The 27753-nt window shown below is 37.5% G+C and overlaps 1 protein-coding gene across 3 annotated transcripts in view; it reads left to right on the top strand.

Annotated features, from left to right (window-relative positions):
• The window catches only part of RSPO2 (R-spondin 2), a 169121-nt gene that overhangs the window by 94244 nt on the left and 47124 nt on the right, over nucleotides 1-27753 (top strand). For 2 of the 3 annotated variants that reach the window (XM_015145873.3, XM_077942856.1), the window contains 2 exons: nucleotides 12912-13055; nucleotides 15476-15661. In XM_015145873.3, coding sequence (XP_015001359.1) covers nucleotides 12912-13055; nucleotides 15476-15661 — 330 coding nt within the window. Of the gene's footprint in view, nucleotides 1-12911; nucleotides 13056-15472; nucleotides 15662-27753 lie in introns of all 3 variants that reach the window. The other variant, XM_015145872.3, reaches the window with a different exon arrangement.

The following is a 27753-nucleotide window of genomic DNA, read 5'->3' as shown; positions in this document are numbered from 1 at the left end:
ACCTACCCCAAGGACACACAAGTATGGAGAGCTAAGAATAGGATCTAGGATTCTCTCTAACTCTAATGCCCATGTTTCTTTAATTAAACCATGCAGCTTCTCTTGGAGAAAACAAAATAAAAAATGCATCATTTGGTCCCTGTTCAACTGCCTATCATAAAAAAGAAATACATCATTGGATAGGGTTAGGATTTGTTCCCCTTTGGCAGAAGGTGGGAGAGGTAGGTCTTCACTTTGAAGTGGTACACTTTCAGCATTCTTTTGTGCTGGTTTCTTTCCCAAATTGAAAGGGACCTTGCCTACAGCCCAGTCTGCAGAAGGCACTCCATGGGTTAACAGGGTCCTGCCAGCTGGAGAAAGCTCATTGCCCTGAAGTGGCTTTACATCACTATGCAGGAGGTGCTACCGGCTGGTTAATACACTGGACATCACTTGGTGAGGTGGACACCCTACTATCCGCTTATTAGAAGATAGCTGGATACTCTTACATGCTGAGTCTCTCAGGTCTTTTATGCTTTCTTCTGAAGAAAATCCATCTTTGCAAGACAACTGGCTATATTTGGATGTACCTATGACTGGGATAAAACAAAACATTTGTCAATTTATTTTTTCTTTCATAAAGTGGACCCATGTAGGTCAAACCTGCATTGTGCAAGGGTCAACTGTACCTTAAATGATGTAATACAGACAAAATTGTTATGCAGTTATAAATGCAAGTATTAGAAAAATCTGAATTTTGTTGCCTAGTTCTTTCTTAAGCAAATGGTCAGTTTAAGTGTTTCAAATCCCATTAAAAATATCAAAACATTCAATTTTATCTTCTAAAAAGAGAAATCAGTTTATGGTAAATCTTGTCTCTAAAAGAACACTGGATTGGAAGAAATGGTGGGCTCCGATTTGAGCTCCGACAGTAACTAGCTCTGTAAGCTTAGACAAAGTATGTAACACACTCTGGAATAATAGCATCCTAGTAACTTGGGTCTATGGAAACATCTCAGTAAAGGATTAATATCTGATGTTGGCAGTTTCTTTTTACAGTATTGGTCATGTTATGACCTTCTGTGTATTTTAAGTCTAGTTTATTGTTCAGTCTCTCCCTCCCACTCTTATTTCTGCTTGGCTTATGGTTAAGGACTGTGCATACCTTTGTTTCTTAAAGACAAAACATGAGACATAAAAACTTTAATAAGATATTTAGTAATTTGGTGCCTAATTTGAAAATGTACCTCTGTATAATCTGAAATATTTTTGTTTGTTACAATATTATGCTATTACACTAAAATATAAAAAATGGCCTGGGCACACTGGCTCACATCTATAATCCTAGCACTTTGGGAGGTCAAGGAGGGTGGATCACTGGAGGTCAGGAGTTCGAGAACTGCCTGGCCAAAGTGATGAAACTCCATCTCTACAAAAAGGAAAAAAATTAGCTAGACATGGTGGCAGGCACCCGTTATCGCAGCTACTTGGGAGGCTGAGGCATGAGTATCACTTCAACCTGGGAGGCAGAGGTTGCAGTAAGCTGAGATTGTACCACTGCACTCCATCCTGGGTGACAGAGAGACTCTGTCTCCAAAAAAAAAAAAAAATGTGTTTATTCTAAACTGATAGATATTTAGCATTAAATTTGTTAATCATTCAGCAGATACATCTACCATGCCAGGCCCCCATGCTGGGACCTAAGAATATAGACTAGCATAAGACAGGCTCTGTTTTCTACATTTAATAGGGGGATTATGATGGACAGAGTTGGTAAAACCATGAGGGAAGAACTATCATAGGTAGCTGGATGCTGGGAGGGCAGGGGATGTTTTCAAGAAACTTCACACATGTAATTGAACATGGCTAAGGTGAAAGGTACATGTGGAGATGAGGCTAGGAAGGTAGATAGACATGCCTAGCAAGAAAGATCTTGTGTTTTAAAATCAAGGGTTTGTACTTGATTCTGCACGTGAAAGTGAGCCATTGAAGCATTTTAAAGTAGGGAAATGACATGAAAAATGTGTGTTTTTGCAAGATCACAGTGTTCCTTTTGTAGCTGCAATAAAGCAATCTTAATTTTGTCATTGTGATCTGTAGCACCTGTATGGATAAACCATCAAAGATTTCAGTAGGCCAGATCAGGGATGATATTAACAACTTCAGTAATGGTTATTCACCTGCACAGTGCACTGTTTAATGTACTTGTCCACAGTTGCAATGCAGTAGCTGCCTGTTGTGAGATGTAGACCCTGTTTTATTTCTATTCCATTACCCTTTATGGAAAACTCAAAGGGCACTCTTTTCTCCTAATTTGTCCTGGAAGATAGATTATATCAAATAGATATTCTAAAAGCTAGAATAAACATTTTTCTCTCTGTGAGAAAGATGGCTATATCATTTTCGATACTCTTTACAAAAGATTTTACTTTTGTTTTTAGTAACAGTCCTAATGGTTGGAAAGTAAAAGTCCTGACTTTCCATTTAATAGAGGTAATTGTATTTTTCAAACTTACGTTTGTTTCTTGTGGATTTGGTAGTCCTTGTAAGTGAGCCTATTATTTCAATATAGACCCAAGTTTGGCAACACCATTCTATTATTACATTTCCAAGGCGGATGCCACCTTGTGCTGTTTTTACATAAATAAAGCATATGCCTAATGCTTTAGTTTTAAAAACACTTTGACCTGCATCTTTTAAATCACATCTGGAAATCCTGCGAGGCAGTTAATATCCTCATTTACAGAGCAGATAACAGGCGTTCTGTTAAGTCCACTAACTGGCCCAAGGGTTGCCTGCCACTGCATGGTACAATCAAGACTGTATCTACTTTTATCATCAAACTGAATTGGCATACATGACAAAGCCATGCTCACAAACAGAGCAATTAAAATATCTTGCTATACTGGACTATAGGACTGGACATAAACTATAGGACTGGACATAAATGTCAAGCTAGTTGCAGCCCAAACACATGGCTTTGTAAAGTTCTTCTCTCTTCCTTTCTTTCCAACCAGCAACTTCGTTCAAAAGTCAGTGCCACAGCAAGAAAAAAATTAGAAACTTATTAAAATAGAATGGAATATTGACCCACTGACAACTGATCAGGAGTTGTCATTCTTGATTTATCAATACAGTGTGAATAAAATTAAAAATATTGAAATAAAAGTATTCCTATGTCAAGATAACTGAATTCCAGCATCCTTATGTTCATCTGATATTTGTCTTATGCCCACAGCCAGATGGTATATGGAAGACATCACTATGCCTCCCCAAGCTTAAATGCTACCATTTGGTGTTTTCAAAATAAAACTCTTTATTTTTTTTCCTTTTTTCTATCAAGGTACCCCAGGGATTTCAGTAATTTTCTAGCCTAAGGGTTAGCAAACTATGACCCAGGGGCAAAATTTGGACTGCTATCTTTTCAGTAGGGCCCTTAAGCCAAGAATAGCTTTTAGATTTTTAAGTCATTGAGATTTTAAGACAAAAGAACAATATTTTGTGACACATGAAAATGATACTAACTTTTAAATGTCAATGTTCATAAAGTTTCATTGGAAAACAGCCATGTTGAATCATTTACATATTGTCTATGGCTTCATTTTGTGTAACGACAGAGATGAGTTGTTTAGACAGAGACCGTATGGTCTGCAAAGCCTAAAATATTTATTATCTGGCTCGTTATAGGAAAAGTTTGCTGTAGCCTATTTAGAGTGTAAAGGGATTAAGAGATTCTTCTTGTTTTCCTTGGATGAGGGTTGAGTGGAGGGCAACACATATATTGGCTTACATATGCTTTTCCATTTAGTTGGGTGGAGAGATCTGCATTTTCCAACATTTGGAAAAATCCAACTAAGATGCAGGTCTGAAGTTGATTAAACTGCTCTAGTTCTACCTTAATATAAAAGGGTGACAAGTTACCAAAAAAGGAAAAGCACAAGAAGTAACCAAGATGAGAGTTCTAATAGTGGCAGGAATTTAAAATCTGATATGAGATACTAATTTGGTTTACAATCTTTGAAACTTTTAATTACTATCACATTCCTTTCCTATTTTATTTTGAGGTAGTTGTCCTTCTCCCACTGTTTCCTACCTCCACCATGGGAAAAAAAATTCTCTTTAAGCTTTAACATTCTTAGCAAATGTGTTTATTTTGATTTCATTTGTTTTGAGAATGATTTCAAGTATGCATCACTTGAATATATGAGAAATAAAGCCAATATTTTCAGAGTTCATTATTTGACCACATAATTTTACACAAGCCTCAATATTTCTTCATATTTTTTCTATGTGGATGGGCAAGATATAACATTTAAACATTAAAAGATTACAGTGAAGCTACTAGCAGCATATTGCAAAGTGTGAATTTGGAGTTTTTAAAGAGTGAACTGTTACAATATTTCAAGTTAAATATTTTTTCCTGGTATGTTTTTTGACAGCATATATATCCTCAGAAGTTCAAATAAAAGATACTATGGCATATAAGATAGAACTCTATAGCTATCTAAAGGAACAGCATGTAAATTTCTAGATAGAAATTCATTGTACCTAATGGGAACTTGAGGATTTAAATCACAGCCTAGGTCAGGATTTTATTGTATGATATAGGTAAGTCAGGTATTTCTGCCTTCTTATCTGATGGTTAAGGGAGTAAGGCACAAAGAGAATGTGATTTCTACCATCTGTCCCCCCACCCCAGGTCAAAATTGCCCTTAGATCTTGGTTTCTTAACTCCTGGTTCCTAATGTTCAAGGCAGGTGATTTTCCATGTAGGTGCCCAACAAATGATTGTGATCAGTTGGTTAAGCTGTGTGACCCAAACAAGGGTGAAGTCACTAAGTTTACTCTAGACAGTGGGTAATGCCCTTTATTTGAGTAGTGCATATATATGTATTTTATTATAACTACATCTATACAGTTTATTAAAATTATATCTTTTTTTCCATATGGAGTATCCTATTTGAGCTTCCTTCCATTCGCCATCTTGGACTGCAATTCTTTTGTCCTAGTTGTTAGATTAAAATTTATTTTATTATTCATATTTAATAGTTGCACTTATTTTTAGGAGTACATGTGATATTTTGATATCTGAATACCACATGAAATGATTAAATCAGAGTAGTTAGGATATCCATCACCTCAAACAGTTATCTTTTGTGTTGGGAACATTACAGTTCTTCTCTTCTATTTTGAAATGTATAATAAATGATTGCTAACTGTAGTTTTTCCTACAGTACTATTGAATGCTAGAACTTATTCCTTCCATCTAACTATATGTTTGTAGCCCTTGACTAAGTTCTCTTCATCCCCTTCCGTTCCCAGTCTCTGGTAACCACCATTCTACTCTCTATCTCCATGAGATCTACTTTTTTTAGTTTCCACAGGTAAATGAGAATATTTGATGTTTGTCTTTCTGTGCCTGGCTTATTTCACTTAATATAATGTCCCCCAGTTCCATCCATGTAGTGGGAAATGACAGGACTTCATTCTAGTTTTATAACTGAATAACATTCTACTGTGTGTATATACATAAAATATCCTTTCATTCATTGGTGGGTACTCAGGTTAATTCCATATCTTGGCTATTATAAATAGTGCTGCAATAAGTATGAAAGTGCAGATCTCTCTCTGATATATTGATTTCCCCTTCTTTTGGATATATACTCAGCAGTGGGATTGCTGGATCGCATGGTAATAAATTTTTATACTCATAAAATCTCACTTTTTGATAACTAATTACACAGCAGGTACTATGCTGAGATCTTTGCACTGATTAAGCCTCTGAATCCTCTCAAAAAGCCTGTGAGATAGAGACTGATAATACCTTTTCTTAAAAAAAAAAATACATGAGGACATTAAGACAGAGAAAGCTTCACTGACTTGACCACAGTCACACAATAGTAAGTGGTCCAAGACTCTAACCTCAGATCTGCTAACCACTGTACTATGAGTGGCCACTATATTCTCAGCATAGTTCTTATTCCCGCCCCTTGCTCTTAATTCTAAGTGTCCTGTTCTGCATTTGACATAGTTGAATTTCATCCTATACCAACTATCCTAATTAAGGCAATCTTGACTTAAACTCATTCTACTGGGTTATAAACAGACTTTAACCCTGGATCTTCTGATCTTCTGTTAATTTAGTAATGCTGGTTCTCTATGTCATCACTCAAATAGTTTAATTGTAAATATAAAACATCTAGTCCTGAAACTTCTGGATCCATCTTTTATTTAGATTGAAATATAATGAAGTTCTAATGAGTTGCATGTTACTTGACTGTATTACAAAAAAATGTAATTTTAGCTTTTAGGTAATTTTTATCAATACATAGTCTAATGGAATTACTGCAATGGTACATATTAGAAATGCATGATTTTGAAAACTTAGGAATATTTATAACCCCATTGCAAATTTTGAGAAGAAATGTTAAATAGTACTTGAAATTGTTAGATTTTTAAACTAAAACTAATTTTAAAAACCTTATATTAAGTTCCATAGTCTAGTGCTTTCCATGTGAAAATTTGCTAAAAGTCTAATTTTGAGTGTTTTGGGAACAAACTGTGCCTTTAATTTCTATTCAAATTTTAGCACGTAATAGGCATAGAAATCTCTAGAGATTTCTAGAGGTTGGCTTGATGTTCTTTGATCCTTGCATCTGCTACTTGAGGACTAAATAAATGCCCTATTGTTGTCAGTGACTGCCACATTCTGAACAGAGATGCTAGTTTAAAGTAAGAGTAGTTGGAGCAACAAGCAATTGGATTTTCATGGTGTGCTAAGGCAATCTGACATTCACAACCCTGATGGGCATGAAGAAATAAGAACATAGATTCCTAGGGGTATTTGAGGTTCCCTCTACTTTATTGACTTCTTCCCTTTCTCCAATAATTGATCATTATATATATAATTACATTTTGACAGCTAGATTTAACAAAGGTTGATGTTTCTCTGCTGTTAAGGATTTACTTTTCTCATTTATCTGATTGACTATGCTGAGATATTCAATTAAGAGATGGTTCTTGCCATCTTAATTTAGCTGGGAAGAGAAACAAAAGGAACTCTGTCCATTTGCCGAGTGCCCTAAGAGCCCTGTTGAGACCAAAGGAAGAGAGGATAGTTGTGTGATCTTTGGCTTCTCTCAGTTTTTCATCTTCTCTTCCACTTGGTTTGTCACTTTTATGGATTCATTATAACTCCTCTCCCTGGTACTGTTACCTCTTAGAGTGTTGAGCCTCCCAGTGGTTTTCCTGACCTCTACTCTCTTCTGCTTTCAGGAAGGTTAACTTTCTGAAAATGTTCACTCCCCAGCTCACTCTGTCTATACATCTAGCTTAGGGTAGTCACTTTATTCCCTAATTGCCTTTCTGTGGAGCTTTCCCCTCAGTAGACTGAAGATCCTGAGGTGTAAGGACTGTTTTCTCATCTGTGCTTCTATGTACCTGTCAGGATGGTTGGCCCTTAGGGACTGTTACCTGTCTCAATGAGGAAACATGGTGATGCTATGCTCATGGCCAGAATCTACAGGGACTACTCACTGCTAGTCAGACCAAGCCCCTAATCTTGAACCGAGCTTCATTTTTAATACTAATTATTACTTAAATACTTAAAGCCACTCAAAGTATGAATAATTTATAATCCTCACCCACAGCCTCTAAACCCAAGTAACCATCCCATCACCTAACCTCCTCTTCCTCCAAGCCACTGCTCACTGGGCCCGTCAACTTGCCATGTGGATTTTCTCTATTGCCTCGTCATGAGGGCAGCTACCCTTGCCAGGACTCTGCTTCTCCTTGTCTCCCTAAAACTTGCTCATCTGAGGTTCCGACTCATAGCACACATCACCCGCCTTCCTTTGATAGTTACATTCTCCAGTATAATTGTTTGCAGGTGTTTAACTGTTGATTCTTCCATATGATTTGCAGTTCTTTACAACAACTATGGCTTTTTAATACATAGTACATGTGCAGTCAATCTCTCACTAAGCATGCAAATATTACAGAAATTGAACTTTAAATGACATTCATGCTCATTTATTTAGCAAGCATTGAAACTCCACCATGTTTCCTATACTGTGTTAGGAATGGGGAATTCACAGATTGAAAAAAAAAACTTGAATGGCAGGACAGAAATGGGTCCCTTTTCTGTCTCTAATGTACCCAAGATATGACTCTATATCTCCTGTTACATTGTGGTGCACTGTTAGTGCCACATGGACCCCTCTGGCTTAGCACCTCCAGGATAGGGAATGGGTTTAGGTTCTTAGGGTCTGGCACATACTGTGTTCCTTGAGAATGCTGGGAATGAACTGTTAAGCTGGACTATGGTGTAATTTGAAAAATGTTTTATTAAAGCCTGTACAGGGTACTGTGGGAGGATAGGAGAGAGGGTATTCAGCCTATTTTTCTGTTTCTTGGCCAGGGGTAAGCCCTTCTTGCCAAATGGCAGCCCCAACAGACTGCATTTGGATGCAGTTTCACTTGGACAGTAATTTTACTTAAACCAATGTTGGCAGTCCTCATTTGGTGGGTTACATTTTTGAGGAGGCACTGTAATTTAGAAGCATGTAAGTTGGCTAAACTAGGATCTTTTATTTGAACGAGGACTTAAAGCCCATATTTTTATAGAAAAGGCCTATGTTTAATAAATTTTAATACACCTATTATGTAGTATACAGTTTTCTAAGGTTTAACAATCTATTGTATGATCCTACTGGTGTTTCAATGGTGACTAACTCATTTATAAGATTTACATAGAGGTTTTCTAAAGTGTATGGAAGAAACCGTTAACACAGTGGCTATTTCTGGGGAGTAGGCCTGATGTGCCATTCAGGTGGGAAAAAGGATTTCTATTTTTTCCTGTAAACCTTCTGTACTGCTTTGAGTTTTTACTTATAATGAGAATGTTTTACTTTTATATAAAAATGAGTTAATAGAGTTGATATGAATCCCAATTAAGGATAAAATGCTTAAGTAGTTTTTGGGAAATGGCTACAAGCCGGTGGAGAAAATATAGGACTATGAGACTACACAGGAATTCCCTCCGACCCCCACAAAGCAGAAGAGTTACCTCCTGGAGAAATGGCTGAACAGAGCAGGGGGCTGTGGTTGGATCTGGAGCTGCTGAGGAAAGGTCATCAAGGACTGTGAAGCACGTCAAGCAGGAGACCTCCTGGATTAGGTGGCTTGTGGTGCTGCTTGCTTTCAAAACTATTGGGTTTGGCCAGGCATGGTGGCTCACGCCTGTAATCCAGCACTTTGGGAGGCCGAGGCGGGCGGATCACCTGAGGTCGGGACTTTGAGACCAGCCTGACCAACATGGAGAAACCCCGTCTCTACTAAAAATACAAAATTAGCAGGGCGTGGTGGTGCATGTCTGTAATCCCAGCAACTTGGAGGCTGAGGCCGGAGAATCACTTGAACCCAGGAGGCGGAGATTGCAGTGAGCCAAGATTGTGCCATTGCACTCCAGCCTGGGCAACAAGAGTGAAAGTCTGTCTCTAAATAAATAAAAATAAAAGAATAAAAAGTATTGGGTTCGTAGGTGTTTGTGAGCAGATGAGCTCTGTCAGTGCAGGCTGCCAAATGCATGGGCCGCCTGCGTTGGTTTTATGTAGTGGCAAAGAGCAAATGAGGCCAGGATGGTCAGCACAGCTTCAGGTGCTAGGACTTGGCACTGATCAAAGCTTTTTTAAAAATGCTTTATTACACAGACAATATTTTATTTAGTTTTTTCCCCTTAAAATTTGAGTGAAGGAAAAGCAACACTATTGAACATGTGAAAACAAAGGATACTGGCAAGAGATGGCTAAATGAAGGTATTTGTTGAAGGTTATTGCAGGTTCAACATTATTAAATCAGGGGTATAATTCATGCACTCAAATCTGAAAAAGTTTTAGATGGGATAGATGCCTTTATTCTTGCCTGTTAAAATCAAAAGAGCTTAATTTTACAATGTTAATGGAGTGGCACTTTTTGAATAAACTTAAGTAGGTCACAAATACATATTGTAATAACCCTTTCTATGATACTAATTACATAAATGTAATTAAAGGATATGAGTCAGAAAAATAACTCTAACATACTTGAAAATTCTATCCCCTCCCTAAATTAACTTCCCTGAGCTACTTCATACAGATGAACACATGCACGCATACGTAGTTTTGTGTTATACTATATATATCTCGCAACGTACCTTTTTTTGGGGGGGGCGGGGATAGGGTCTTACTTTGTTGCCTAAGCTACCGTGCAGTGGCACAAACACAGCTCACTGCAGCCTTGACCTTCTAGGCTCAAGTGATCCTCCTGCTTCAGCCCCCCAGGTAGCTGGGACTGCAGGCACACACCACCATACCCAGCTGATTTCTTAGAGATGGGGTTTTACCATGTTGCCTAGGTTGAACTTGAACTCCTGAGCTCAAGTGATCCATCCACCTTGGCCTCCCAAAGTGTTGGAGTTACAGATGTGAGCCACCATGGCCAGCCAACTTGTCTCTTTTTTTTAACTTAACAATGGGTTTTCCAGGTCATTACTTATAATTCACCTTGTACTTTTAAATGGTTATCATTTTCTACAGTTTGAACATACCATATTTATATTCTACTTGAATTCAAGAACAAATAATTAAGCTTTCATCCAACAGGATTTTTACCTGAAGAAGTCCTCAGGGACTTTACAGAGAATGATAGGTATTTCAGCAATTCCATATTCTATGAACTGGTATTAGGAGCATGGAATGAAATGAGGGAAGGGAGCTACAAGTAACAGTAAAGATCAGCAAAGGGCCTGGTAAAATTAATTCCAAATGCTATAACTTTTTGGCCAAAAAGCTTATTGGTGTGGCTTTATTTTAAAGAGAAGTCAGACCTTGCAGATGATAGCTGATTTACAAAGTGTAAAGTCCTCTTTTGCTCTTTAAGTATAAGTGCTCTTTTTTTTTTCTCTTCACCCTTTAGTTCTGTTTTATCCTTTGGAATGCTCATTACTATTTCTTGGAAAATAACTACGGCAGGAAGGGCTGCTTGTTTTTTAAAAAAATATAGCAAGAAAACTAACAATTTGTGGACATAATGGTCATGTATTTTGACCATGATTAAGAGGTTATCGACCAGCTATGGACCATGATTTTATTCAAATATAGGTTAAAGCATTTAAGACTACAAATGAACCTTTTATGGGGTGATAAACTGTTCTTCTGTGCTGACCATTTCCCTCCCCACCAAAGGCGCAGTAGTGTAGATTTGTATGTGGACTTTAACCCACACATATTTGGTGTTCTGTTTATAAATTTGGTAACATTTTAGAAGTTGCATTAGCTGCTTCATACTGGTCATTTAATACACAGAAGCCTGTTTAGACTCAAAATTGAAAGGCAAAGAGTTGCCATTTTTAATAGGTCTAGACACAGTCATTTCTTATGTGATCTATTTTAATGAAAGTTATTTTTAGCCTTTAAATGTAGCCTTTAAAGCACTGAAATCTTCAGTGATTTAACATCTTGGCTGCGTTTTTTTGTTGTTGTTGTTGTTGTTTTTTTATCCCTTTATCTCTTTGCTTATGGGAACTATATGTCTTAAAGCTTCCTGAATGCTTAAAGCAGGAAGTATAGTTCTGGAGGCTTGTTAAATGAATACATGTGATGTCACAGAGTTTTCATAGGACTTTACGTGCTGTCAATTGCATCAGTTAAAACTGTTACAAGTAATAATGTACTACAGTCTGTTGAAAACTTGACCTTGGAATTTACCAGTCCTCCAAACTTCTCTCCTTTCCTTGAGGAGTAGTTAAGAGAGTGTATTTATTTTCACCTGTGCGTGCCAAGGATTTCTGACCCAGATGTTACTGGCCTATCAGGGAATCTGATCTAGAATACAAGCTCATAAATTATTGCTGCTTTTTATACCTTATTGTAATGTATGTGGTTTAGTGGAAAAATACATGTTTCTAATTCACTGTGGCTTCTATCTGCAGACTACCTATTATGAGCCTGTAAATTTACATATATTATTACAAAACCTTACAATAGTTTTGTAAGGTCAGTGATGCCCCTGTTTAATACAGGAGGAAATAGAAGCTCAGAGAGGCATATAGTTATCTAAAGTTACAGAGCTGGTAAGGGCAGAGCTTGGTATTCACACCCAGATGTAACAGACCTGAAAGCACATCTGTTTCACAAACTCCTAGCGGACTTCAGTGAGTGAGCTATAGAGAGAAAGAGAATGGATTTAAAAGACAGATGGTTTTGGCGGCTTTCAGAACCAATTCAGCTGCTACTCTGTTAGTCCCAGGTTTCTTATATGCCAAATGGAGTTTCTAATGTCCACATGTAGGATTATTGTGAAGATTCAATGGAAATATGTGTAAAACCTTTGACACATTGTAGGTTTTCAACAAAATGACCTAAACTTCCACCCCGCCCCCAGCCCCACCCAGGTCACCCTCTGATGAATGTAGGTGCTAGTGTTGACCAGTGCCCTATAAAATAGACCATGCATTTGAAAACATTTTAAAAATTAAAATTCTTAACTCATTTCCTATACACAAATGCTTATTACAGTGTTCCCATTGGAGGCCTTTTGAGGGCAGGACAGATTTCAATACTGGCAGCAAGTAATTTGCAGAGGGAGTGTTTTCGTTTTCTTTTGAATTTTTTGTTTTAATCCCATCTGGAGATTACTAACATTTCCGAAAGTTCTCATGGCGCGTGGGACCCTGGGCTGGCATTCTCTCTTGGGTTATTGATGTAGTAAGCTGTTGGAAGAGACGGGAATGATTTAGAATGAGATGGCTCTAGGAAACAAATGAGTTAAACAATATTTCTCTGATGATGAGAATTTCAAATGGGCTAACATATGAGTTTACAAAAGTTTTGTTTGTAAAACAAGTACCTTTCTTTGACTGAAATTTTCTTTTTTCTCTTTAAAATTATTTTTAGGATGCAGAATAGAAAACTGCGATTCTTGCTTTAGCAAAGACTTTTGTACCAAGTGCAAAGTAGGCTTTTATTTGCATAGAGGCCGTTGCTTTGATGAATGTCCAGATGGTTTTGCACCATTAGAAGAAACCATGGAATGTGTGGGTGAGTAGTTTTTAATGTGACTCTCAAACTGCAACTTTTATTTTAACACCTGTTTCTTAAAAATATGCATGCTAGATATATTTAAACTAAGAAACAAATTGGTTCTCTTGTTCAGTAGAACTGAAAATTAAGTTCTTTGCTGACTTTAAGTATCATGACAATTGGATAGTCTCATATCTTGCTGTAAAATTTGCTAGTTGTGCATTTGCTACGTTAATCTACTTAAGTGCTGACAAAGTTTTTTCTTAATCATCTGTAATACATCTATTTCTTAATAAATTATTAGTAACTGTTAGACAAAAACATTTTGTTCAGAAGAGAAGTTTTAAGCACTACCACATCAGCTAACTACTCTATTACTTTTGCTATGTGTAGAATTACAGAACTGCTTGTTTAGCTGTTTGTGTAAAATAAAAAAAAAACTTGAAAAGAAATTATTTGTGCCATATTTTGTTGATTATATGTTACAAATGCATTAAAATGATTACCAAATTTATACACCTAGAATGCATAATTTGATATATATGTTCTATCTGTGAAAATAGTAACATATTTTATAAATTTTATATCTTCTGCGTGTTCGTAAAATACCTTGACATTCTTATACCACTGATTGAAAGGTAAAGATCTGTCAGTGGCTGCATTATGATGAATCTCTTAATCTAATCATGGATGTATTGACATGCTGCCTCCCCAGAATTTCATTTGCTGTTATATATCTGATATGATATATAACACAGCTATGTATTAGACTTTACATCCCTTAAAATGGAGACTTAGAAGAAAATTTGAAATTTTTCTATGAAAATATTGCTGAAATAGTCTGTAATTGTGTATTTGAGAGCTTGCAGAGAAGACATTTAAATAAGTGGTTTTTGAAGAAATATGTGCATTTGTGTTTCTACTTATGTGTGAATTAACACATTTATATAGGCACCACTATTAAAATAAGAAAGTCACTAGAAGAACATATTCAGAATGTTGAATTTTCTTTTGAGAGGCAGGACACACACATTACAAATGTTCAGTGGAAACGCTGAAATCCTTAACTATAAGCATATTATAAATAGAGTCTTATGCATTCTCTGAATAAAAAATCTTAAATGTCTTTGAAAAGTCTAAGAAGCAGCTATGATACCCACTGATGTCTAGAAGATGGAAATATTAATTTTATGCAGACTCTGGACCTCAGCCTTCATCCACTAGTGTGAAGAGGAGTTTTAATGGTGAAGTTAATGAGGAGGTCTAGCTTTGTATATGCTTATCCTTTTATTTCCTCCTCTCCCTCCCCTGGGAGTTGAGGGATAGCCTGTTTTCCACTACGTGGACTTAACATAGGGGATGCTAAAGGCTTTTACGTATGTAGTAAAAACATACATTTTCAAATGATTGATCACATTTGTTTACTTTTCAAACTATAGTAATGTACACCAATATGGGGAATAAGAACTGTGGTCTCCAGACACCTGCTGAAAGAAAAGAAAAAGCCAGAAAATACAAAGCAAGCTCCCCATTTTTTTCACCAAGTGCTTCCAAACTAAAACACATTTATGGGTTTGGTGGAGGCACATTCAGAACCAGCCTGTAAAATGTTGTCTTCTGTCATGGTAGGAAATAGTGTCTTCTACTTTAGGTTTTAACTGTTGACTCTTTAAAGATTACACATTTTAGTATCATTAGAACTATTCATAATAGCAAAGACATGGGATCAACCTAAATGTTCATCACTGATAGACTGGATAAAGAAAATGTGGTACATATATACCATCTAATACTGTGCAGCCATAAACAAGAACGAGATCAAGTCCTCTGCAGGGACATGGTTGGAATTGGAAGCCATTATGCTCAGCAAACTAATGCAGGAAGAGAAAACCAAACACCACACGTTCTCACATGTGAATGATGGGAACACATAGGCACATGGTGGGAAACAACACACACTAGGGCCTATCAGGATGGGGGCAATGCAGGGAGGGAGAGCATCAGGAAGAATAACTAATGGATGCTGGGCTTAATACCTGGGTGATGGGTTGATCTGTGCAGCAAACCACCATGGCACACATTTACCTATGTAACAAACCTGTACATCCTGCACATGTACTCCTGAACTTAAAAGTTGAAGGAAAAAACAGAACTGACCAATAGCATCCTTTGAAAACTGAACTAAGACAAATGGAAAGTAACAGCTTATGAATTACTTAAGGGGTATTTTTTTTTTTGATAGAAGTATTCTATGGTTCAAAAAATTAAAGTTCCCAAAAGGCGAGTATAGGTCTTCAAGACTGTACCACTTAATTTTTGATATCCCAAGGTGGGGCCAGTGAAGGAACACTGCTATGTAAATTTGATGACAGTAAAGCAAATAGATACTAACTTATGTGCTTGTGTTTTTTTCTTTTTCTAAAAATCTTTACTAGAAGGATGTGAAGTTGGTCATTGGAGCGAATGGGGAACTTGTAGCAGAAATAATCGCACATGTGGATTTAAATGGGGTCTGGAAACCAGAACACGGCAAATTGTTAAAAAGCCAGCGAAAGACACAATACCGTGTCCAACCATTGCTGAATCCAGGAGATGCAAGATGGCAATGAGGCACTGTCCAGGAGGTAGGTCTCGATATAATCACTACTGTGTGCTGTGTGCTTTCTGAATTCTCCTGCTTCCTAACCACCCTCCCTTCCAAAAATAAGTATTTATCTTTGAAGGAAATCCGATAATATTGGTGAGGGGATAAAGTTTTGTTGTACTTACTTAAAAACAAATGCTTCAGTTGTGAAAAATATGAAGGGCATATTTTATTACTTTCATAATACCTTAAACATAACTTAGGAGAGTACCTTAGTAATGAGCTTTCTAAAATGAGGTTTCTAAATGTGTTTTGGTGGCTTTTTCTGCAAATGTACCATAAAAGCGGGTTCTTATGAAATCAGGCCTTTGCAGATGTTGCTCTGAGGGAAGCGGCCAACTTTCAGTTGAGAAGAGTTTAGATTAGAAAGGTTTATGGAGTCTGTAAAATCATCTGCATCGTTACTAGTTGAAGATGACAACTTAAAATAAACTTGCCCAAACACTGGGAGGAATAAACATTGTCTTAATGTTACCACAATTAGCCGTTTCTCTTTGTTTTGATAATAATTTGTAGAAAACAGCTACTGGTATGTGTGTGTTTACTCAAATCTTTGTAGTAATTGTGCTGATTTGCAGTAATTATTCTGTAATAACAGGATTAGGCCCATTTAGAAATTGGAAGAGCACATAGCTGAGGAGCTGGCCGACACAGAATCAGTAAGTTGAAGTGCGGGTCTGAGCCCTGTCACTGTGCTTGTCCCTAAAGCAGTAATCACTGGGTTACATTTATTTTATCACGGGCGGATGCTACATTGCCATTCGCTCAAAATAGAAGAGCAAAAAAGAAAGTTGTGTTTGGAAAACTGCTCTGTAAAATAATCATAACTTTTGCTTGCCTTCATTCTTTCTGTGGGTGCATAACTTTTCAGCTTTATGACCATAGCCCAGAAAGAGAATATATAACTGCTTAAAACAGGTTTATATCCGTGTTATGCTGCCTCATAGAGAATGTCTATGATCCATGGAGAAAGACAAAACTTTTAAGACTCGAAGACTCCAGTCGACCTTTGAGAACTATTGGATCCAGATTCAGAAGCTACTATTAGGAAAGCAGCTTTTCCTCTTGAATTAGTTTTGCTTTTCCTTACTGGATCTTTGAAACAAAGTTTTTGTGGGTCTGCTTTTCACTAACAAGGATGGTTTTGTTCACTTAAACTAGGTATTTTTCAGTCAAAATATAAGAAAATATTTTCTTACAAAACTAATAAGCCACTTCTTGGATAGCTGAAAGCATTTAACCTGCAACCTTCTCCCTAAAAACAAACCTGATGTATTCAGGTATTGGAAATAAAGACTTTCTTTGTTGTATATTGTTTATATAACTAGCCCCTCCCCCATTCCTCTTCCAGCAATGTGGTCCCCCAATTGTGGTTTACATTAATAGCAAAAATTAAACTGAAAATGCTCCTGTAACAAACATGCTTGTGTGTAAAAGAGGCAACACATTTCCCTCCTCTCCAAAACTCTTTATTTTGACCTAGCCACAGTCTGACTTGAGAATTTTCTAGATAACAGCTAGACTGTTAACCATGATATTTATTTCATTTGTATTTTTCATGTTAACAACAACATACTGTCTTAGTCGAATACAACTTGATACTGTCAGCAATTTAAATGATGCCAAAATAAATGCTTATGTATCATCTGCTAATATTCTCTTTTTGACAAACCAGTAACAGACTGATTTAATTCTTATTGACATTTTACCAAGTTTTACTTATTAGGAAAGACTAGCTATAGCTCTAATTCTTGTATCTACATTTTCAGTTTAATAAAATCAATTTTATATAACCTTTAAATAGGTTTTCAAAGTTATATCAATTTGTTTACTGTTTCATTAAAAGGAAGCTAAATATAATTGCTGAGCGAAATGGCAAATTATTCTGTAATAAAGTAACTTATATTTACAAATGTAGGAAATGAAAATTAGAAAATTAGCTCTGTAACTTGAGCACCGATTGATAAAAATTGGCGTAACTTCCAGGGGAGTATCCCACCTTGCCTCAGGTGAGAGAGGGAAAAGTTCCTTTCTTCAATAGGTCACGGCAACTAATGGAAGAATGGAGAAGAAAGCCACTTTATCCCTTTTTACATCTTGATTTGATTTCAGTGATCTGCTTTGACAAACCATGCAAAAATGTAAGTTGTAATCAGGTTGGGAATACAGGCATTTTTAAGATCTTTGCAACATATGTATGGATTTTTCTCCTGTTGGAGCCAATCTTAACCTGATTGCACACAAACGCAGCCTTAAGCTCCTTCACACTAAAGTGGCAGCACATTAAAATCAGCTGCTTTTGATTACTGAAAGGCACAAGTTAGAGGTCAGTGTAATGGTATAGTCATCACTATGCATATAAGATATTACATTGAAAACTATTAAATATGAAAACATAAATGGCTTTAAGAGTTTGGTTTTTTTTAAGTGTAATGCTTAGCCTAGTTTTTTCCTTAACTGTTATATGCTTATTTGCTTTCCTTTTTTTTAAAAAAAAATCAAAGAATATCTGGAAATGTCTTAAGTAGTAGATCAATTTACACTTGAAACACTCAGTCTTCATTCCCAAACTTTTCCTTTAGATCAGTTATCTTGCTTTTTCATTTTTGATAGCAGAACCTGTAAGGTTTCTTGGGCTTTTCCAACAATCATTCTTCAGGGTCCTGGTCTGGAGCTATCTGGGTCCCTACATCGTGTCAACTTGTTAATTCCATGAGCCCTGACAAGTCACTTAACCTCTCTTGGCCTCCATTTCCTCGTTTGCAAAATTGAGGGTTTGGGGGCGGGGGTTAGGTGATCTCTGAGGTCCTGTTCTGTTCCAAAATCTGATATACTAGGATTAATTGCCAAAAGATGCAGGCAAGTTCTGTGGCTGTCATATGAAGTTAAGGAAGAGACTTGGAAGGCCAGTAGCATAGTTTCACAACAAAGGATCTGAACACTTTCCCAGTAGCTAGCTGCCCCCTGCATTTGCCAAATTTTCCACATCCAGCAGCTTTCAGCTTCCTACTTCAGGGAGGACTCTGCTTAGTCCTTCAAAGACTAACCAAGATTATTTTTAAATCTGTACATGACCTGTGAATTAGCTACCAACATAGCAGACTGATTTATGGAGAATGACAGAAGAGAAAAGGGAGCATAAAAGACCATGGAAAAAAAAGAGGCTGGGCGTGATGGCTCATGCCTGTAATCCCATCACTTTGGGAGACCAAGGCAGGCAGATCACAAGGTCAAGAGATCGAGACCATCCTGGCCAACATGGTGAAACCCCGCCTCTACTAAAAATATAAAAATTAGCTGGGCATGGTGGCAGGTGCCTATAGTCCCAGCTACTCGGGAGGCTGACACAGGAGAGTGTCACAGGCTTGAACCTGGGAAGTGGAAGGTGCAGTGAGCCAAGATCGCGCCATTGCACTCCCACCTGGTGACAGAGCAAGACTCCATCTCGAAAAAAAAAAAAAAAGATGGATACTGTGAGAAAAAAAATATTGAACACTGAGTATAGGAAACAAGTGAAAGAAAGAGTGAATAACTTGAAAATGAAAGCTGTACTTCATTGCAGATATAACTGTCTCCACTCCCTTTGCCCTCTCCCTGAGTATACTAATTAAGAAAATCATGTTGGGACCAATTTATGAATAACCTAAAGCTTTAAGTAGAAAGAATTTCAAGTCTGGACCATGTTGTACATTAGGGAATATCTTAATACAAAAGTATGAACATGCCTTTTGTCCTATATTTAAATGACACATGAAAGAACAAATTGTGGTTGCTAAGGTATTATGTTGGAGGATGCTCATGTACAGGACAAAATGTCATCTGTAGGTGGCTATGGTCTTCTACCCTTTCACAAGAGGATTGACCAACATCATGATCTCAATCAGAAATATTCTGTTCTCTCTGTATAAGACTCCCTGCTTTTTTTGTCAAGCCTCATCACAACTCATTTTGTTAATTTATTTCATCAGATATTTGTTGAGCACTGCTATGTGCCAATCATAAGTCTAGGCATGGGATTGCTCAAAGAGTCCTTAGCTTTTTCTAGCAGGAATAGCTGCAATAAAGAAGTGGGCGAGTGTACATAATCTCATGTGGAGACAAGGGCTGTGGAGACAAGTAGGACAGGGAGCTAGTGAATGGGTCAGGGTATACTATGTTATGTAGGGTGATCAGGAAAATTGAGGAAGTTACATTTGATCAGAGATCTAAATGAAGGATATACTTTGAAGCTTTAAGGGAAATTATTTTTGGAGCATCCTTGATTCTCCTGCCATATTTTAGGGAAGAGGAAAGAACTGAGCTCCATGGAGGCTCTAACTGGTACAAGGTGTTACATAACAAGTTACTAGTGGTAGAACCGAGAGTAGGACCGTCATCCTGCTGCTTAGGAAACCTGTTTTCCTGTGCTTTTTCCTTGGTCTTTATGATAAAGACCAAAGATAAAGCCATGGTTGTCCAACATTAAATTCCCCAACTTTTAACCATTTCTCCCTTGATGCAGAAATATCATTTCACTTTTGCCCCACAAATGCTTTTAAACAACCCTGCCATCGCCATCCCTTCCAATTTGGAATCACTGGTGAAACATATCCCAATGATCATTGCGTAAGAGCTAAAGTGTTGAGCCACTGGCTTTGTTTTGATTCAGCTTCCCCTGTGAAGGCCCTACTCTCCTTTAGAGTCATTGGTCCTTGGTTGGTGGGGGGAAAATGTGGCTTCAAGATTGTCGTTGCCATTCTTAATCTTTCAAAGCCAGCCCTCTAGAGAAGACTGCCTCGTGTGGAGCCACATCCGACATTCATCTCTGACCATTGCTCCTTGGCCTACACAGAAGCCCTGGGTAACCTGATACCCATCTCCACATCAGAAGGCTCTGTGCCCAGCATGTTTTTTGCTTTTTGACACATTTCAAATATCAGACTCTTAGAGTAATTAAGGTGATGCTTTATAATATGCTGGGATAGCCTTCTGCCTCTTTTGCTCATGGCGGCCTCAACTCACCATAGTGCAGGTTTTAGTAACCACACAGTAGTTCTTTAAACTCCAGTCACATTTTCTTAGTACTCTGATAAAATGTAAGTATGAAATCTGCTACCATATACTATTTTAATTTTGGAATATTCTTTCTTTCTTCAAAAGTGGTTCTTGGTAGGAAACAAAAGAATTAGCCGCTTAGAACTTTAATCTCTGCAAAAATCTACTTTTTAAAAGGTGGTAGTAGTAAGACTTCTCCAAACCTATGTTTTTTTGTGTGTGTGTATAAACTGACAGCAACATGTGGACTGGGTATTAGATAATATAACTAAAGATGGTTGTAGATTGTGATAGATTAACCCCAGAGCAGGAAATAAGCACATTTTTCAATGGGACGGGGTCAAGAAAATATGCTATGGACATATGTTCTTTATTTCTCTATATTTTGTTTACATTTGAGTCACAATTTATGTGGTCTGCTTTGTACATGTGACCCTAAAGAGTAGCTTGGAAGAGAAGAGATAAGAGACAACCTCTTTTCTTTTAGAGTTTGTCAAGAATGTCGATATTAAAATTTTTATGTGAAGAAGAGAGCATCTAAAAGGAAATTCTTATTGCCTTTCTGTTTGCTATGCTAAAAGTGTTATGTCTCTCTGAGAAATCAATGATTTGTGTTAGTCATTTTAAATTAAGCAAGTGATACTATTTTCCAGGTACTCTGGCTACATGGAAGCTAATAGTTGTGTGTGTGTGTGTGTGTGTGTGTGTGTGTGAAGGGATTATGAACTGGGAGGGTAACCCTTAAGTAGCCACTTTGAAAATGTTAACATATAATTATTAAGTTGGTATTAAACAAAGATCCACTTGCCTCCAAACATTCCTTTCACTAGCTAAAGTGTCTGAAATTCCTGCTTCAGGGGTCTTAACAGAATCTTAAGATTAATCCCTTTCGTATCCCCAGCCCACCCTCGCTTTTAAAAATATTTTTGCTCATTTTCTGAAAGTGGGCAGAGGATAGCCAGTGGCACCTGGTGATGGTGGTGGTAGTTTTTCTTTTCAGGGAATAATTTCTTTCAGATTGACTAATTTTCACATATTGGAGGGTAAGGGTCTGAGGAAATGAGGGGGGCAGAAAAGGGGTCTCTAAATTAGACACAGTCTTGGGCATAGACATGGCCATAGACATAAATATAAGGGGGTGCAAAACACTCAGAATGTGGAGGATGAGGGGGTGGGCATGAGACAACTTTTCTCAGTTTCATTTTGAGACAATCCGAGTGCTGGCCTTGCTTGCCTGCGGGGCAGGCAGTGAGTGAACTAGTGGAGGAAGACACACCTTTGTGCTATTCTCCACAGCTTCCCATCTGGAATCTCTACGAGCCCCATTTCAATGTAGTCTGGGGCATCACATACTAGTTTCTTTTATGGATACTTGTAAAAAGAATTGCTCAACTACATATGCCACTGAAGACCCAAAGTTCTATGCAGTAAGCTACTCTTTTGGTAATATATGTAAAACAATTTTTACAATATTCCAAAATAAAAACAACTTTAATAGGACACACATGGTGTCAGTGGTAGATTTTTTTCCCCCTCTGTACAGGAGACTCATTTTTCCCTTTTATAAGATAGGAAAGTCTTAAGTATAAATGCCCTAATCATTTCTTGAAACAACTTATTCTCAGCTGGGCCTGGTGGCTCACATCTGTAATCCCAGCACTATGGGAGGACAAGGGGGCAGATCCCCTGAGGTCAAAAGTTTGAGACCAGCCTGGCCAACATGTGGTGAAACCCTGTTTGTACTAAAAATACAAACATTATCTGGGTGTGGTGGTACATGCCTGTAATCCCAGCTACTTGGGAGGCTGAGGCAGAAGAATCTCTTGAACCCAGGCAGTGGAGGTTACATTGAGCTGAATTTGTGCTGCTGCACTCTAGCCTGGGGGACAGAGCAAGACTCCTCAAAAAAAAAAAAAATTATTCTGCCCATCACCTCATCAGATACTTTTCTGGGATCTTTAAATGGTGTTGATAAAAAGAGCGGTCAGTTTGCTCATTTAGACTTCCTGTAATACTTCTCTAGCTAGTAGATTAACCTAGAGCTGTATGTGTAGATATCCTTCACTATCAGAAGACAAACATTTTACTGAAAAGAATGACCGAATTTTACTAAAATATCAGCATGATTCATGTCATCGTACAGAAGTAGTTGAGATGATAAAATTACTTTGTGTAACAGAGGTGTAAATTTTTTACCATTAATTAACCTAAAAATGTAAAGGCAGTAGTTTTTGCTTTACAATTGACCTGTTAATATGATACTCAGACCTAATGTTACTTTGTATTAATATTATTGTCTTGTGTTTGAGGACTTTGGAAACTAGGAGCAAAATAATTGAGCTTGTCAAGAGACATTTAATAATTGATGCTGTGTCCATATATCCTGCCCATTACTCAAAAGATTTAGTAAGAACTTAATGTACAAAGACATGAGATAACATGGTAAAAAAAAAAGTAAACTATTAAAACTAGGAATAATTTAAATTAGAATAAGAGCTCAGGCCCGAATAAAAGAAAAAAATAGGCTATTTGAATCTATGTCGGTTGAAGTAATTGAGCCAAAAATTTGACTTTAGGTTTGCTACCAGGCAAAGGGAAAAAGTAGATGTGGTTTTAGGTTGATTTAAAATAAATGATTAATTTTAAAATATCAATTTAGTAGCAGCTTTTGGAGGGGAAAATCACATATGTATGTATATACACAACACATATTTACACATGTATGGTACATGTATGCATGCACATATATACAAATACTTATTCCAATTTCAGACACATTAAAGTGTGCATGTGTGTTCGGGGAGGTAGTAGGACTTACGGAATTGAGGAAATTCTCACAAAAATAAGAATATAGCTCAGTAGGGAGGCAAACGCTAAACACATTTCTGCAGTATTAGACTTCTCAAGTGGGAAATCACATGGTGGATGATGTCATCACACCACCCACATCACATACATCCTTCCAAAAGGTAGAAAGCAGCTTGGTGTTTATCCTTGGATGAAAGCTGAAGGTGTGATTTTGAACTTGACTCAATAGTGGCATGAGTAATACTGATTCAGGACTTTAAAAAAATTGTATAAATTTAAAGGGTACAAGTGCAGGTTTGTTGGTGTATTGCATAATGGTGAAGGTTAGGCTTTTAGTGTAACCATCGCCCAAATGATGTACATTGTATTCATTAAGTAGTTTCCTATTGCTTATTCTCCTCTCAGCTTCCCAGATTCTGAGTCTCCAGTTTCTATTATTCCATACTGTACGTCCATGTCTACCTCTTATTTAGCTCCCGTTTATAAGTGAGAACATAAGAGTTTTCTGTTTGAGATATTTAACTTAGGATAGTGGCCTCCAGTTCCATGGAATCAAAATGTTTTGACTTATCAGTTGTTTTTTGCAGTAATCACCCAGTAGGCTATTTTAATGAATATGGTATGCCTTTGGAACTTCATGGTATCTGTTAATGTAGGAAACGTGCAGATCTACATTTATATCAGTACAATTCAAAATTGTAAAAATATGGAACCAACCTAAATGCCCATCAAAGAGTGGATAAAGAAAAGGTATATATGCACCATGGAATACCACTCAGCCAGAAAAAAACAATGAAATAATGGCATTTGCAGCAACCTGGGTGGAGTTAGAGACTATTATTCCAAGTGAAGTAACTCAGGAACAAAAAAACAGATTTTGTGTGTTCTCATTTATAAGTAGGAGCTAAGCTATGGGGACACAAAGTCATAAGAATGAAATAATGAACTTTGGGGACTTGCGGGGAAGGGGGTGAGGGAAAAAAGACTACACATTGAGTACAGTGTACACTTCTTGGGTGACAGTCAGAAATCACTACTAAATAACTTACTTATGTGACCAAAAACCACCTGTTCCCCAAAAACTATTGGAAAAAAAAACCTCCCCAGGTGTTTCTAATATGCAACAAAATTTGAACCAAAAAAGGTGCAGACATGTTATATTGTGGGGGCAGTTACTCTTCAAACTTGTCAGTAAACATGTATTTTCTAAAAAGATATTCTTTTTTTTTTTTTTTCCCTGAGACGGAGTCTTGCTCTGTTGCCCAGGCTGGAGCGCAGTGGCGTGATATCAGCACACTGCAAGCTCCGCCTCCCGGGTTCGCGCCATTCTCCTGCCTCAGACTCCTGAGTAACTGGGACTACAGGCACCCGCCACCACACCTGGGTAATTGTTTTTGTATTTTCAGTAGAGACGGTGTTTCACCGTGCTAACCAGGATGGTCTTGATCTCCTGACCTCGTGATCTGCCCGCCTCGGCCTTAAGATATTCTTAAATAAGGTCAGGAGTTGCATATTTAGGTGCAGAGTTGTTTCTGGTGATTATCTCAAGGCCTGCATTTGTATTTTTAGATAACCTTTTGCATTTTTTTTTTTTCCTCTCCAAGGCTGGCCTTTGATCATCTTAATCTGTGTCAAAGCTATTTGTTATGAGAGAACCAAGTAGATTTTGAGTAACTGTTTACCGAGTTGCATTGACTTTTAAAAAAATACGTTACAGGATGCCTTCCAATTTCTCTTCCAACCTACTTCCCCAAGATAATCCAGTGTTGGAGTTGGGATTTTAAGCAATCTGTGATTTTTCTATTGCCATGTCTGTAGGTCCATCGAATCAATTGACTAAGCATCCGTTACTTCCTCTGTTCTAAAGAAATGGGAGAATTGGGAGGAAGGATTGATACAAACAAGAGAGTTTATAGCCAGGTTGTGGAATAAGAAAATGCACATTAAAACTAAAAGGCAAAGCTTAATTTTTAAATTCTTGAGTGTCAGGTAAGTATGACATTGTTACAGACTCTGATACTGTAGAACAAAAAGGGAGTTTTTAGCTGCCATTGTCAGGGAATAGGAATAGTCCCTGAAGAGGAAAACTTATATTAGGAGGAGTGGGTAGAAACCATGTTTAAAAAGGGGGATCATTTTAGACAGAGAGAACACTGTGAGGAAAGATACACCAAAAATGTGCCTCATGCACCCAAGGGAGGGTGAGCAAATGAACCTGGCTGAAATGCAGAATTTGTGAATGGCAGTCACAGAAGCTCACAGCAAAAAATATAAGTTGCAGCCTGACTGAAGTGTGTCCATGGAGAAGACAAGGAGTTTGAAATTTTACCTTGTACACTGTGGAGAGCCATGAGACATTTGAGTGTGAAGGTGTTTCAGTAGAAAGCCGACTGAAGACGGAAGTGACTGAAATGGTGTTGGTAAAGTGTTAGGAAGAGAATCAACTGTACATCCCTGATTTACAGCAGAGCATTAAACAGAGTCTGAGTCTGATGAGAGAATTAGCAGAGAATACTTACGGGTTCTGATGTTTATGCGTTTTTCTGTTGTTTGCTTTTCTAAAGAGCGGAGGATTTTTGCCTTGGCTTGCGGTCCATTGTAACCCCTGTATCTCTTTTTGCCAACTTTCTAAGCCAAGCGATTCCCTAGTTTGTATTTGTGCAGTTTTTTCTTTTTCTTTTTTTGAAATCTAGGCACAATTTGCTTTCACCCTAAATGAACTATATTTGTTTCTAACTACTACTTTCATCTGCCATTTACCAAGGTCCTTGGATGTAGTATTTTCTATTTTCTAGCTTGCCATGTTAACCTTCTAATGGGTTTCCCATACCAGCCAGCTTGGAGTACTCTGAAAATTTAAAGTACACAAATCAAATATTATTCAGGTCAAGGATGAAAATGTTCCTACAAAGTTCAATTTGAATTGTATAATCTAACATGGTTTTATCTAGCATGTTGCTGACTAGCAAAAGCAGTGTCCTGGAACATTGAGTTAAAAAGGATTCTGAGTTAAATGCTGTGTTCAGGAGAAAACCATGTAGCTAATCAATTTGAAGTTTGTGGCGCGAAGTGGGAAGCAATGTATTTTGTGTTCATTCCTCTGAATTCTAATCCCTTGACCTGTTCTGCTTACAACTCTTCCTGCTGCCTACTCTCCAGGCATACCTATAGGACACACTTGGACATCTTTGACAAATAATCGTCTAGCTTTTATTTTTCACCTTCAGTGATGGTGGATGTGTTTGTATGTTGGAAAAAACAGAATTGAGAAATTGAAATGGGGTTTTAAATTTGGTGTATGGCTGGTCTTGACCACTTATGGGTTGAATGACAAGTCACTTTATTTCCCAAAGCTTAGTCATGTATGACATGTAATCTCAACAAGATTCTTGAGAGCAGTAAAGGGACATGCATGCAAACAGGTGAGCTGTTACTATTCTGCTACATTTTGTTGTAGTCCTATTGTACATTATACAATATTTTTCATCTTTGTTATAGCTGGCCTGTTTTTGCCTCTTCACTCTCCTTTAAATTTGGCCTACCTTGTGGCTTCAACTATCATTCAGACATGCACCTTCCTCTGTGTCCCAGTCCCACAGATTTGTCCGTTCGTGAGCACTTTTCCCTAGGTGTCCTGCCAGCGTGCGCAACCAAGCATAGCTAAAAGTGTAACTGTCTTTGCAAAACCTCGTTTCTACTGGACAGCCCCCCTTTACAAAGGCATCACTAGTCTTCCAGTTATGCAGATTCGCAGTCCTATCTTTGAATCTTTTCCTCACATTCAGACAGATTAGGAGACGAAGCTCTGCCCAACCACCTAAAAATGTATGAACTAGAGAAGTTTACTTAATCTCTCTAAACTTCAGTGTCAGCATCTATGTTACAGGGATAACAGATGCTTGCTTCACAGGGCTGTTATGAGGATTAAAGGACATCATTCATACTTTGCCTAGCACAAGGTGAAGGATCAGAAAGTGTGAGTTCTTTAAATAACTACCCACCCAGTCTTACATCTCAATGCTCCACACATCTTCATTTTTATCATCTCTACTCAAAGACTGTTAATTCTCTTTACCTAGAATGTTGCTATAACTTTTGTTGGGCAGAGGGAGCAAATGTTAATTTGCATTTCAGCGAACAGGTGTGTCAACATATACAAAGGTGAACTCGTTTCACTTCATCTACAGTGTAATATAGGCAGTAAAATTGAAACATTAAATTTTAAAAATG

This window comes from Macaca mulatta, chromosome 8, assembly GCF_049350105.2.
Source record: "Macaca mulatta isolate MMU2019108-1 chromosome 8, T2T-MMU8v2.0, whole genome shotgun sequence".
In the NCBI taxonomy this organism is placed as follows: domain Eukaryota; kingdom Metazoa; phylum Chordata; class Mammalia; order Primates; family Cercopithecidae; genus Macaca; species Macaca mulatta.
The sequence above is the reverse complement of the archived record's forward strand: the minus strand, read 5'-3'. Positions and strand labels throughout refer to the sequence as shown.